At 33.8% G+C, this 14,905-nt stretch overlaps 1 protein-coding gene across 1 annotated transcript in view; it reads left to right on the top strand.

Annotated features, from left to right (window-relative positions):
- Window positions 1–14,905, top strand: part of STXBP4 (syntaxin binding protein 4) — a 171,887-nt gene that overhangs the window by 99,744 nt on the left and 57,238 nt on the right. The window contains exons 12-14 of the mRNA XM_007448640.1: window positions 4,492–4,608; window positions 5,098–5,147; window positions 6,705–6,838. Of these exons, the coding sequence (XP_007448702.1) occupies window positions 4,492–4,608; window positions 5,098–5,147; window positions 6,705–6,838 (301 nt within the window). The remainder of the gene's footprint in view (window positions 1–4,491; window positions 4,609–5,097; window positions 5,148–6,704; window positions 6,839–14,905) is intronic.

Below are 14,905 nucleotides of genomic sequence, written 5' to 3'. Positions count from 1 at the left end.
AAGTTTATAGCTAGTTCATGTCTTTTCATTGCTTTTTTGTACTCCATTGAGTGGATATATTACAGTATATTTGTCCATTCTGTATTTGATGGACAGTCCAATCGTTTCAGTTTTCTTCTGTTATGAACAATGTTGCTGAAAACAGTTTTGTACATATATCCTGCTCCACATGTGTAACAGTTCTCTTGGGTTCATATCTTGGAGTTGAATTGCTAGGTTGAATGATGATTGTATGATCAACTTTACTAATTACAATTAGGCAATTCCTAATTGTTTTTGAAAGTGTTTGAAACAATTTTACTCCCAACAGTAATGAATGAGAATTACTGTTTACCTCAAATCCTTGCTGATGCTTGCTTTCTTTTACTTTTAATTTTTATCAAACTGTTAGGTGTGATAAGTGTCTCTCATTGTGGTTTAATTTGAATTTCTCTAATGATTTTGAGCTACTGATGTGCTGGGACCAGCTGGTACTGGTTTATGAGAGCTGACTATGTGCATTTCTTCTTAACTGCATGTTCAACACATCATGTTGTTAGCTTGAAATCAGCCATGGTGGGGTTATTTACACCCCCAAATGCAATAAACCAGGGCTTTGCCCCTTCTCCCAGATAGTCAGTTGAGCTAATATTTATGCATTTATTAGGCATTTGTGTTTCTATGTGAAATGCTTCTTCATATCTTTTAACCATTTTCCATTGGGTTATTTGTCTTTTTTATATTCATATATAGTGATTGTTTGTATGTTCTGGTTACTAACCTATCTTATATTTTATGTTGTAAAAATCCTCTCTGGAATTTATAGCTTACCTTTTCACCCTCTGGTGAAATGAACAGGTGTTATTTTCAAGTAATCAAACTTTTCAGTCTTCTCTCTCATGTGTCTTTCCAGAAGTCCTTCCATTCCCAAAGATATTTTTATATTTGTCTCTAAAAGTTTTAAAACTTTGATCCTTCTGTCATGGTTTTATATCATTGTATAAGGTGGGGATTCATTTCATTCTTTCTTTTTTATTCTAAGGGAATGACCAACTATACCAGCACCGCTCATTCAAAAGTCTCTTTTACTCTAAATCTTGATCCGATCAACCTGTCTAGTTCTTTTTCTTTAAAAGTGTGTTGGCTATATAACCCTTTGATCTTTTATATGTATTTTAGACTCAAATTATAAATTCCATCAAAAGAAATTAATACGATTGCCATTTTTACTGAAAATGCATTAAATAATGCATTAAATAATTTGGGGGAAATTTACATATTTATGATTGCGTCTTGATTCATAAACATCATTGAGGAACAGAAAGGTTAATTGCATGTGGCCAGAGAATCTAGTCTATAGATAACTCCAAAATTCATTGATGGTTGCTTCATGGCTTACTGTATGACCAATATTTACAAATATTCAAAGAGAGCTTGAAAAGAATTCTGCAATCATTTGATGTGTTGTTTTATATAGTCCACCAGATCAGGATCATTAATTGTGGGGTTCAATTCTTCTCTAGTCATATTAATTTCTTTGTCAGGGAATAGGTTAAAATTTCCCTTTTGATTACTTTTTAAAATTTTCTGTATATATTTGAAGTAATGTTTTTAATTGCATACAAGCTTAGAATTATGTTATCATCCTTTTATGAAAATGTTGTGACTCTTCAATCTTCTTTCCCCCTTAATGCTTATTTTTGATTGATATTAAAATAGTTATACCAGCTTTCTTTTGGTATTTACCTATGTATTTTTTCCATCCTTTTACTTTCAACTTTTCAGTGTCCTTATATTTTAATTGTGTCTATGATAAACAACTGGTAGTTGGATTTTTTTCCCCATTTTACTGATTTTTGACCTTTAATTGGAAAGGCCTTTCCATTTACATTCTTATTTGCAAATGCACTTGGCTTCATTTCTACTCTTTTATTTTGTGCATTTTATTTGTCCCATGTTTTCTAGTTGTTTGTCATTTCTTGCCTCCCTTTTTTTTTTTCTTTTTTGGATTGGGTCAGACTTCTCCTGTGTTCCCCTACTCCCATTTCATTTAGTTTACTCTGCTGGTTTAGAAGTTAGATACTTGGTTTCTAATTTTTAAAGATTATATTAGAAATGTTAACATTCTATTTTAACTTAAATTATAAAACTAATCACTGGCTTTCCACTTCTTCTAAATATTGTAAGGACTTTAAAAGATAAATCCAATCATCCCTTTCTGCTTAATTTCTATTAACTAAGTATTTTAGTTCTTTCTTGACTTTTAACATCATAAATTAGATACTATTACAGTTTATTTTGTGCAGTCAACCTTCATTTAGATAGACCTCCATGTTTATCATTTTCTTTGTTCAACATTCTTCCTTTCATTTGACATCCTTGCTAGAATTACTTTCTTTTTTCCTGAAGTACATCTTTTAGAATAGTGAGGATCTATTGGTAATAAACTGTATTTTTGTTTGTCTGGAAACTTCTTTTTTGACTCTTGTTCTTGAAATATATTTTTGCTACATTTAGATTGTTAAATTGGCACTGAATTTCTTTCAGTGTTTTTATTCCATGGTTGTGATATCAGATGTCAGTCTGTCGTTTGTTTGCTATCTGTTGTTTCTTTTTAGATGATTTTCTCTTTACCTTTAGTGTTCATAAGTTTGACTATGATCAGTCATGTGTTCACTTATTTTTATTTATATTGCTTGAGATTCATGGAATGAGGTTCCTTATCTGAGGAACAGTGTCTTTCACCATTTCTGAAAAACCCTAAGCTTTTATCCTGACCTATTCATCTTTCATTATTTCTAGTCTGTCTTATGTAATTCAGATTGGATGTATGCTAGATCTTCTTCTGGTTATTTTTTCTCTTTTCATATTTTCCAGTTTTATTTTTATGCTCTATTACGAGAAGTTTCTTTACCTCTGCCTTCCAGTTCACCCATTCTCTTTTCATCTGTATCTAATTGGATAGTAAATGCATAAATTGAGTTTCTAATTATTACTGCTTTTTTTTTAAACATCTTTATTGGAATATAATTGCTTTACATTGTTGTGTTAGTTGCTGCTGTATAACAAAGTGAATCAGCTATACATATACATATATCCCCATATCCCCTCCCTCCTGCATCTCCCTCCCACCCTCCCTGCATTTTTACTTTTCAGATCTATTTTTTGTATCACCTGTATCTATTTTGATAGTTTCTTGTTTCTTTATTATGCTTTAAATTCTTAATTTTTAAAACATATTAAACATAACTTTATATTCTGTATCTGATCACTTCAGTAGCTGCTATCTCTATAGGTTTGATCCTCTAATTTGTTTCCTTCAGCTGACTTTTCATCCATAGTAGCTTATTTGCTGAGATCATGTTCTTTTGATACATTCAATGTAGGCATTCTTTGATGTCTGAGTTTAGCAAATAACCCACTAGAGAAATTTTTTGTTTGCTTTTACCAGCCAGGGACCAATTTAAACTAAATTTTCAGCTTATGAATGTACAGGCCACACAGGTAATATAAATTCTGACCTGGAACCTGCATGAGTTGGGGGACTGTGGTTGGCAATTATTCAGGGGACACTTTTTTAACCATTCACCAGAGGCAAAATCAAAAGGTTTGTTTCTCCCTAATTCACCCATTAAAGTTCTCCTGTTTGCCATTTGTGCCTGATGAAACCCCAAACTATAGGCCTCCAAGGATCAGCAAATACCCTGAGATCAAATTGTGCTACAGTGTACTCTAACTTCAGTGGCTTCACTCAGCATTGCTATTGCTTATCTTCATGAAATTCCTTCACTTTTCCTGGAATTCTTTTACTTCCCTGTCAGCTCAGCTTTACATTGGGTCATATTACATTAAATATTTATGTATAGGGCTTCCCTGGTGGCGCAGTGGTTGAGAGTCCGCCTGCCGATGCAGGGGACGCGGGTTCGTGCCCCGGTCCGGGAAGATCCCACATGCTGCAGAGCAGCTGGGCCCGTGAGCCATGGCCGCTGAGCCTGCACATCTGGAGCCTGTGCTCCGCAACGGAGAGGCCGCAACAGTGAGAGGCCTGCGTACCGCAAAAAAAAATAATAATATTTGTGTATATCTTCAGCATGTTGGATTGTGCCACACTAATAGGGGTTTCCATCAGCATCTGGTAACCATGTTGTCAAGAAATGCCATAAACTAATTAAAATGTATTTTAATATAAGAATATAATATAAACTAATTAAAGTGTATTATATATAACATTTTATATAATATTATATATAGTAAATGTATTATTATATAACTTTTATTAAAATAAAAGTTATTTGTAGCTTATCTTAAAAAGTTTGCAGCATTCCTGTGCAGTTTAACTTTTAAAAATATGCAATTAGTTAAGTACCCCCCAAAACCAGAAGATATATACAAGAAGAGAGAAAATAAATGATATAGTAATGTTGGATATTAGTTAATAAAAAATGAAAATAGGAGCCACTAGTATAAAATTGAAGAAATGTATAATATGTTCCTTTTGATATCTCTGTCCAGGAAAGTGTTCAGGAGTTAAGAAAGCGAATCACAGTACTTGACTGCCAATTGAGAAAATCAGAAATGGCTCGAAAAACTTTTGAGGCATCCACTGAAAAGCTTCTTCATTTTGTAGAGGTAAATTTTCCTGTTACATCACTTTATGTCCATTTTTAAGAAATGTATAGACAACTGACATACAGGTAAATGTCATGGTGTTTGATGGCTAGTGAAATATTCTCTGGGCTCAAAACAGCAATGGTGACTTACAGTCAGATTTTAAATTGCTTGGATAATGAAAAGACCAGCTAACATACAGATTAAGAGAAATAATTGAGACAGGGTAATATGGTCCCAAATATATACTATGTTTTAATGAACACTTCCTTAACTTTTGATACTATGTAAACATTTGTTGATAACTACCCTATAAAGAAATGTTTCTCTGTGTATTATAATTCTGAGTAGAATTGTTTGTTAATGTAATTGATTTTTTCCCCTATATAACAGGAACACCTTTTTAATCATATGGGTGGAGGGGGTTATAAATATTATTTAAGCAAGAGAAAACATTTTAAAAAGCTATCAAAGTTACATTATCACCTTCACTCTCTTGTTTGTCTCTAGGCTATTCAAGAAGTGTTTTGTGATAATTCTCTTCCTTTGTCAAATTTAAGGTAAGAAAATTTAAGTGCTTTCTGCAGAGTATGGCCACTGATTACATTCTTCATCTGGTGCTTGTGCTAAAATACTAAAATCTCTTAAAGTCTTAAGATAGTCAAAGCAATTTTTTTCTTTTTATAAAGACTACCACTAGCAATGTAGTTCTACTTCTAGCAACGTATGCTTGCAGAAACATAGGAAAACTCCACCCTTTTCTGTGAAAACAGCAGTTCAATAAATGAAGATGATTCATTATATTTTAAGTTTCCACATAGCATTTTTGAATTTAGAAAAATATGGTAGTACATGGTAGTACATATGGTAGTACACCTTTACACTCATTTTAATGTAATACTTTATTTCTTCAGGTGAAATCTGATGTTTTTATTGTTATCTATGCTGCTTATGATGTAAAATAATTATGTGAGTACCATGATGATTATTTTCAGTATGATGTTAAAATACTCAGCAGTCAGATTCCGCTTGTATGGGTTAGACATGTCCCAAACTCCCACCACCCAAGGTTTCATTGTGACCTTGAATAATAATTCAAAAGCTTTGGTATTAAAAATGACTATTTAAAAGCCAGAGCCTGCCCTTGCAGGTTCACAGAACAAAAGTAACTTTAAAAAGCAACATTAATATATGTAACTGAATCACTTTGCTGTACACCTGAAGGTAATACAACACTGTAAATCAACTATACATCAACTTTAAAAAAAAAAGCAACATTAAGCAACTTTTTGCTACATCTTGGAAAGTTAAACGCTAGTAAAATTTGGCTCAGTCTTTTTAATATACTATATCATCTGTAATGGTTGTTGGCCTTGGTATTCTACACGGAATAAAGGCTCTGTATTTGAATTTGAGAATTGATGCTTTAGTTTCTCCTTGTGAATTAATACTATCATGCTTAGGAAGATGGATTATAAGTAATGATGGCTTTGTCATCAGTTTAAAATTGCCTCTTTTCAAGTAAAAGTTTCAGCATAATGGTAAAAGTAAAACCTTGCATTTTAATTGTACCAGAATGCATTCATTTCAGGTGACTTTTGCATTTTTTAAAAGTGGTATAAATGCTCTAGGCTTTTTTAGATTTAGGGATAGCAAATGGAAGAGTTTAAGAGAGAATTTCAGGAGCAAATATACATATTGAATTTATATTTAATATTACTAGAAGTAGTAGTAAATGTCTCTTTAATAAATTTATGTTTAAGTGCTTAATTTAAGTGTTTACAAAACTAAATAAAAGGCCAAATCATGTTAGCATAACACAAGCACTCACAAAATAAGCCAAACAAATGATTTAGGAGGAAGCTATCCTTCTATCCCTTCCTCCTTATGTATAAGGTAAAACTAATTTTTTAAATATGCCTATTTATTATATAATAAAGAATTGAAAACAGAAATATTATTTTGTGGGAATTATTTCGATTATGGCTATAAGAATACAATGTTCCCAGAAATCAAAAATTTTTGTACAATTTCATAACTAAGAAGAATTCAGACTTAGCAAAGATAGATATTATTCATTGTGTAATAAGTTTAGCTTTATTTTATTGCTTCCATAGTGAAAGAAGAGCTATGTTAGCTTCCCAGACGTCCCTCACACCACTGGGAAGGAGTGGACGTAACATCCCAGCAACGCTGGCACTTGAATCTAAGGAACTTGTTAAATCTGTCCGTGCCATACTTGATATGGATTGTAAGTTTTCTGCATTTTTTTCATGCTTTTAAAAATAACTTATTTAGCAAAACAAAAGAAGAAAATTTCAAGTTTGATAGTTTAATCTTGTTAAATGCATTGGTTTGCCTACAGTAAAATTGATAGCTTATCGATAAAAATCTTAGTGCAACCAATTGTAGGGGGAGAATACTTGCTTTATTTAAAGTGCTCAAAATGGCTTCCAACAGAAGATAGCTGTTTAAGACTTTTTTTTTTTACCTCTACTTCCATCTAAAGTCTCTTTGAAATGGAAGAATAAATAAAAAGATAAATCCACAACAGCACTGGAAACCTAGAAGGTTGGACTCAGCCTTGAGGAAATTTTTAATAATATAAAACAGATGGAATAAGATTGAAGATACAACCCAGCTGTGCAAGAGACCCCAGAACACAATAAAGGTGAAAGACAGTGAGTTAAGTAGAACCATGAAAAACCCTCAAGATCACAAGCAGGGAAAACTAGGAACAAACCCTGGGGCAGTCAGCAGGGTAACTAACTGAAGGGCTGTAGAGCAGCTGAACCAGTTCCCTACTCTTCAGAGCTGAGAGAATACCTCTCTCAAGGGACTGCATGATCTGTCACTGGACACCCCCAGAGTCAGCCGTGCTCTCAGTAACCTCCAACATCCCAACTGACAGGGAGATCCTTGGGGATAGCTTAAATGATTAGATATTTCCATCCTTCCCTCTTCCTATCTCCAGGTACTTTTTTCCCAACATGTATTTGGACTTCCTTTTTGTTTGTGTTCTGTCTCTTCCCTTGGCGTCAGTCTGTCTGCTGGTTGTCTTTGTGCTATAGCATCTAACGGTCCATTATTCTCTAGTTTGTGCTCTTAATCGCCATGCTGGGGACCAGATTATATATATATATATGTATGTATATATATATATATATATATATATATATATACATATATATAGAGAGAGAGAGAGAGAGAGAGATAAAAGTCTGTGTTAATATACTAAAAAATCACAAAAAAATTATAAAAGAAAAAAAAATCTATGTTAATCAAGTATCAAACTAGTAAGTTTTGAGTAAAGTCATGGATAGTAGATGACTTGACTTGGTAATAGGGCAATGTGCAAGACCCTTCCTTCAAGGTAACCTTTGACTTTAAAACAATGCTAGAGAGGATTGGAATCCATGCCTCTAATAGTATCTGCTCAATTTCTGCAATGAGTATTTTTTTGTAATTTTGTATGACCTATTACATTTTTAAAAATCAAATTATATTTTAGAAACCCTATAAAAACTCTTTTTGTAAAGAAATTCTGTATTTTTTAGGAGGGATGAAAATAGCCACTACTAATGTATTATGTGTAAGATCAGAATTTTATATATCAGACATTTTTAAGCTAGGATGGGAACAGTGGAGGGAAACACCTGCACAGACATAGCCCAGTGGACATTGCAATCATTAATTTTAATTACCTTGCTAGCATTAACCTTTATATTTGTCAAACATGATTATTCAAAGAAAATTTTTGAAGTTCAGCAGAACTTCTTTGGAAGAAAAGTGGAAAATTACATCTTCACTTTTTATCTGTCATAAGATTATACCCACTCCACTGCTTAAAACTAGCAAATTGTTTCTAAGTTGTCTTCCTATTTAGAAATACAATTGCTAATGTTTGCATATTTCCCAGCACTTTTGTAATTATATGTGACATATCTTTTTCAATGTGATAATTCAAATTAGCTCAGCTCATTTTTCTTTCTCTTTAAGCAGTAGCTTTTTCTGTCTGTAATGAAAATTAGAAAATTGCTATCATGTGGTAGATAATTCAGCCACAGTCTCCACCTCATTTCCTTTGCCATGGCTATCCGATTATTTCAAGTTTCAATTTGAAATTTTCATTTGGGTAATTGCCTCCACTTTCTTGTTAATTTAAGTATACTCCAGGATGTTATACTATGGAATTTCCTCAGAAATGAAATTAAGATTTCTTAGGTCTTATAGGTTAAAACCAGTCACTAAGGAATATCTAGAGGACAATTCTGATCCATTTTTAGATCATGGACTCCATGGAAATCTGGTGAAAGTCCTCTTCCCAGAAATATGCAATTAAGCACATTTTTTTCGTGCATTTTCAGAGTGTTTATGAACCCCAACTTAAGAACCCCTGATGTAAACTTACAGGGAACACGAATGCTTTCTACAGCATTGCAGACATGGCCATCCATCTCTCACAAGAGTACCTCTAGCAGTGGAGAAGTATATGAATCACATAGGCAGCCAAGAGTCAAGCAGCACTTTGAATCCACGTAAACAATGTGCCTCAGAATCTCTGATGTTCCCTAGAGGTCCCCCAGTGAGCACCTCAATTGGTCATCCAACTTCATTAGGCAAATTACTTAACCTCTGGGCCTGTTTCCTCATATAAAAGGTAGAGATTATAATATCTGAAGTGGCAGGATTGGAGGATTAAATGAGATACATGTAAAGTACCTGAAAGTATAAGATGTTCTATAAATGGCTGTTACTGCTGCTGGTACCACATTACTATCTATAGTAATTAATTTAAAGAATACTTTTTCTCTATGGTAAGTATTTTATAATTATTTTCTAAAGCTTTGTTTAACTTCGATACATTTGAAAATGTGATACATGAGACCTTTTCTTAATATATAACATTTATTGCTATTATTGATTTTGAGTTAGAATGTAATCATCACAGGAAACTGCCGTTAAATGAATCAGCAGCTTATCTTTCAGTTGTTTATTGCTAACTATAAGGAAACTTAGATCTGCTCTGTTACATTACCTTCAGTGAAACAGTATGTAGACATAATAGGCATTTTCAATCAGTACTGGAACCCCTGGAGGCCCTTATATTGATCTCCATCAATATTTACATGGTCAGTATTGTAATGCTTTAGTGTCATCTTTATTTGAAATAACTACATGTTTTAAAGTGTAGTCTTCATTTGACTGACATCTAGATTAACAAAATTCTGTAATGAAAGCAGGAAGAGGCAGTTCTATTTTTAAAAAATGCATATTAAAACAATATCTAAAACAAACAATATCTGGCTGGATATCCAATAGGAGGTTTTTTATAAAAAGAGAACTTATTGACTCCCTGGTAAATAGGCAAAGTAAACACAGGCCTCTACTTTCCTTCCCATGGAAATGATCAATGGAATATAAAAATAGGGGGGAAGTCTTCAAAAGCACTAACAGTTACAGGCAAATCCCCAAAACTTTTCAACATAGGGCAGGTAGGACCACATAGAAGAGAAGCATGAAGGTCTTCTGCTAAACAACAATAGCATTTATGGGAATAACTGGAGGGAACGCTGGCAGGAGGGCACCCCTTAATGCATTCTAATTTGAAGGGATAATGAATAAAGTCAAAGACTGGCTAGGGGGTAGATGGACTCTTTTTACTCTATCATTTTGGTGAGTCAGTATCATTTGTTGAAATCCTCAGGGTCCACACAGTTTCTGTGTCAAGCAGAAGGCCATCTGGGGCTTGGTCCTTTAGGCAGCCTAGACACACTTTAGACCTGACACACACTGGGGCATACAAGAAATGTATGTAAAGAAATAAATGTAAAGGGAAACTGGCACAGCAGCTTCTGCACCACAGGCCACATTGCTCTGTACAGCCGCCTCTGGTCCTGGCTCACGACTCACTCCCCTCAGACTGATGCATTGTCCTTATACTTGCAATGCAATGCACATGGGCCAGCCTCCAGCCTGAGCTTTAGAGCATACCCTCATCAACAACCTGGTTGAGTGTCAGGACAGCCAGGGATCCACATATTCTTGCAAGGGTCAAAAACCAATTCTGAGTAGAGAGCTCTCTACATTCAAGGCTTGTATAAGGAGAAACATATAACACACACACACAGTTCATTCAAGCTCGTATAAACAAATATATATGTATACATAGAAATATATGATTATGAAAAAGTCCACTTTCAAGAAAACAGGAGATAGCTGTCAAGATTCAGAATAGACTTCAGGATCAAGATGGTAGGGTGATCTCATGCCATTCTGTTCCTACACTTAGAAATGACGTTTAAAATTGTGTATGTGTTCAAAAGATAAAAACTGAGAAAGGAATGCCTCCCTGCACCAAAAACAGAGGGTAAAACTATAATAATAACTGGGGTCTTCAGCTTCTGAGATACACAGGATCGATGTGAGCAGCTGGAGCAAAAGTTCAAACACCCACGAGGGCCCAAATGATGCCAGAGCGAAGGAAGCAAGGAGCAGGAACCTTCCAGCATAAAATACACTTTCTTCTCTCAACTTACTCACATATAAGGCATTAAACAAAAATAAAAATCCCTTCAGTTTAGGAGCCATCTGGGCCTGCCACCAATTAAATTTGAAAATAAGTGTTCTCATCACTACAGGTGGGAATATAACTTGACACAATATTCTTGGGAATCAGTTTTGCAGTATATATCAAGAGCTTTTAAAATGTCTATTTGAAAAGTGTTTTTGAAAGTTAAAAGAAAATTTTAATGGTCAAATATTTTAACCTGATAATCCCACCTGTTAGTATTTTTGCAAAGAAAATAATCAGTGATGTGCTTAAAAATGTATATACAAGTATTTTCATTGTGGCATTTCTTATAAAAGCAGAAGTATGGATGTTCAACTGTTACATATTGGTTGAATAATTATATAGCTTTTACTCAACCCATTGAAAATAAAGATGAACTTTTCCCCTACCAAGCAACAACCATCCGATTACACATATTTGTCTATGTAAGACTCCTGTCTCAATTTAGATATTCCTGTCTGAAATTAGCAATATTTTAACTTTTAAAACTAGAATGTCAATAATAGCTGCTTTTTGTCTTTACATTCTGATGCTAATTAGAAGTTATTTAGGCAGATGGAAAAAGGCTCTTTGAGAAAAAGGGGAAATGCAGTACTGTAATATTTAAAGGCCTTCACAATTTTTCTTTTGGATCCAAAGCTGACACTTGATATAGCACCTTCTTATTGTACTTATTCGAGGTCTCAGACTCTCATCTTTGCTTTCCTTATTTCCTTCAAAGCATATTTTTATTAACCAACATGAATTTATCATATATATATATATATATATATATATATATATATACACACCATGTGTATACGTATGTATAGCCTGATACATACATATATATATCTTTGGAAGTCAGCTATACTATTTAGAATGGGCATTATGGTATTTACTTCCCATAAAGTAATATTATTTATATATCTTTCTTCTCCTAGAATTGGGGAAAATGTTTCACGCATAGGGAATAGGTTATGTGATCTGATGCCATTTGAGAGAAAGTTTCCCCTGTTTTTTTAAACAGACCTATTCTCTAGTGACTTGGTTATTCAGAGCCAGATAATAACCACTGTAAATATTTGTGGTGTCTTACCATTCAAGGAAAATGGCAAACTCACATGTTCTCTTATATTGTTGCAAATTGAAAGTAGGTTACTGCTATAATGTTCCATTAAGAAAATATATCAAATTTAATCTTGGGTCGTTTCTGGAAAATAAACTATACTTATTCAATTTTGTTTTAAGTGGGCAAATTATTATTAGCCTCAAGAAAAATAAGTAATTTCTTTCCTGGCACAATTTTATTTCCAAAAAATAAAAAGTGAGGGAAAAATATATCACTTAAGAAAAGGTAATCATTTAGATTCACTTAGTTTCATTACTTCGTTCTTTCATGAATTATTTATTGAGTATCTACAATGCGCCAGACCCTGACATAGACCCTTTGATAACAGCATAAACAAAATCCTTGCTATCAAGCTCCTTAAGTAAATTGTAAGGGCAGAGATGGACAAACAAGTTAGCAAATAAGTACATGACAATTCCAGACAGTGATGACTGTTAGGCATATAATAAGCCAGATGATGTGTAAGGGAATGTGAGTAAGTGGGGATGCTACTCCTCCTTTTTTGAAGAGGTGACATTCGAACCAAGATCCAGCCAGGAGGAAACCTATATGGAAAGAGTTTTTTAGGCCAACTCTAAAAACCTTGAGATAGGAGCAATCTTGACATATTTGAGGGACAGAAAAAAAGCCTGGGTATCTGATACATATGAGCAAGCAGGAGAGTAGCAGGAGGTAAGGGTGGAGATTTAGAAAGGAGCCAGATCATATAGGGCTTTGAACACCACAGGAAGGAGTTTGGATTGTATTTTGAGTATTATAGAAGCCATTAATGGTTTTAAGCAGAAGGAATAACGTGATCGATCTGGTCTACATTTTAAAAGATCATTCAGGCAGTTTTTTGAAACTGGACTGTAGGAGTAGCAAAGAGTGAAGAAAGCAGAAAGACTAGTTGGCTATTACATGATTTACATAGGAGATGGTAGTAGCATGGGCTAGGTTTGGAGTAGCAAGGAACAAATGTTCATTTTTAAAAAGAGAAGTTGGTCAGCATGTATAATTTTTTGGAACACTTGAAATTCAGTATTAATGTTTAAACTTGATATTCATTGCATATCGGGTCAATGAGTAACCAAAAGTCCACAAGCACAAAGCAATTGCCTGTCATCATCTTGGATCTCAGACTACCTCATGTTTCCCTACTGCCCCTTCTGCACATTTATTAAGTGTCGGGTATTTGCCTTTTTCATTAAACAAGTTACTGAGAATTGAAGTGTTGAAATGATTTAATAATACCAAATCTGTAGTAACCATCTGCTATTCTCTACTGGTACATAGGAAGCAAACATAATACAGTTTGTCAGTCATAAAAATCAGGAAGCCACCATGTTTCCAGTATTTAGTATACACAAACAGATATCCAGGGTGAGTCAATCCCAGAGCTACCACATCGTATGCGTTTTCATAGAAGATCATTTACAGGACAGTATTTCAGATATATACTTTAATCACATATACTGCCAAGCAGCCGTAAGGTATGAAGGCATGGCTAGACAAGGAAGACCTAATTTCTCACACAAAGCAGGAATATAGTTGTCAAGGGGATTGCAGAATGCACAATATCTAGGATTTAATTTAGTAAAATGCTGTATACCTTAGTACTAACATGGTGAACAGACTATATAACATAAAATGATTTCCAACACAAAAGCAGAAAAAATACAAGGAATGCTTCAGAAATTACAGAGGCATAGATGGTAAAGTGTAGTGAATTCGCTCTCTTCCAAAAAATGAAACTAATTCCTTGCACAGTTAGAACTCACTATAATAATAGGATGTCTAAAGTATAGTTCATGTTTCTATCCTATAACTGGACAAGCAAAATGTAAATGGTGGCAGAAAGAAATATTTTCCCTCAAGGCCTGAAAATGTCCTCATTCAAACTGAATGCGTTGTTTTAGGTTAATGGAATAGGTGTTCTCCAGAGTTCATATGAGGACAAAGTATTAACTCATCTCAAGAGAGACAGCAGCAGTAGCACTTGTGTACAGCTACAGCTTTAATGATTATTTAATATGATAAAATAGTTCAATTTAGATCCAGAAGTTCCTGCCTTCAACAACAGAATATTAATATTACTAGTTCAGATAATATATTTTAAAATAATAATACCAAATATATAGAAGATTTTTTAAATTTTGAGTTTTACAGTTTAAAAGTACCATTTTACATCAATATGTTCTCACACAACCCTGTGAGATAGGCATTATGTCTAATTTAAAAGATTTGAAAAGATTAAGGCTCAGAGAACTTAATTTACTTAAGTCACATGCTTGGAAAGGACAATGCCAGGACCCTAACCTAGGCCTTCTATCTATTAAGTCCTATAAGTCTCACAGGGGTATAGTTAAGTCATTATATCGCAATTAATTGGCAGAATTTTTTTTTCCCTTGGGAGCATCTAAAATGGCAGGATGCCTTATATTCATTGTTATCTTAGATATGATAAAATATGATAACCTCTTGGAGTCTTGGTTTCCTGTCTCTAAACTGGGGATACAGTCTTCATAAGATTCTTTCAAGGATTAAATGAACTAGTATAAAAGCACTTTGTAAAATATAAAGTGCTATGTAAAGATAAAGATTATGTTTTAGGGCTTCCCTGGTGGCACAGTGGTTGAGAGTCCGCCTGCCGA

The sequence above is a fragment of the Lipotes vexillifer genome, unplaced genomic scaffold (genome assembly GCF_000442215.2).
Source record: "Lipotes vexillifer unplaced genomic scaffold, Lipotes_vexillifer_v1.1 scaffold331, whole genome shotgun sequence".
Taxonomy (NCBI): Eukaryota; Metazoa; Chordata; class Mammalia; order Artiodactyla; family Lipotidae; genus Lipotes; species Lipotes vexillifer.
The sequence above is the reverse complement of the archived record's forward strand: the minus strand, read 5'-3'. Positions and strand labels throughout refer to the sequence as shown.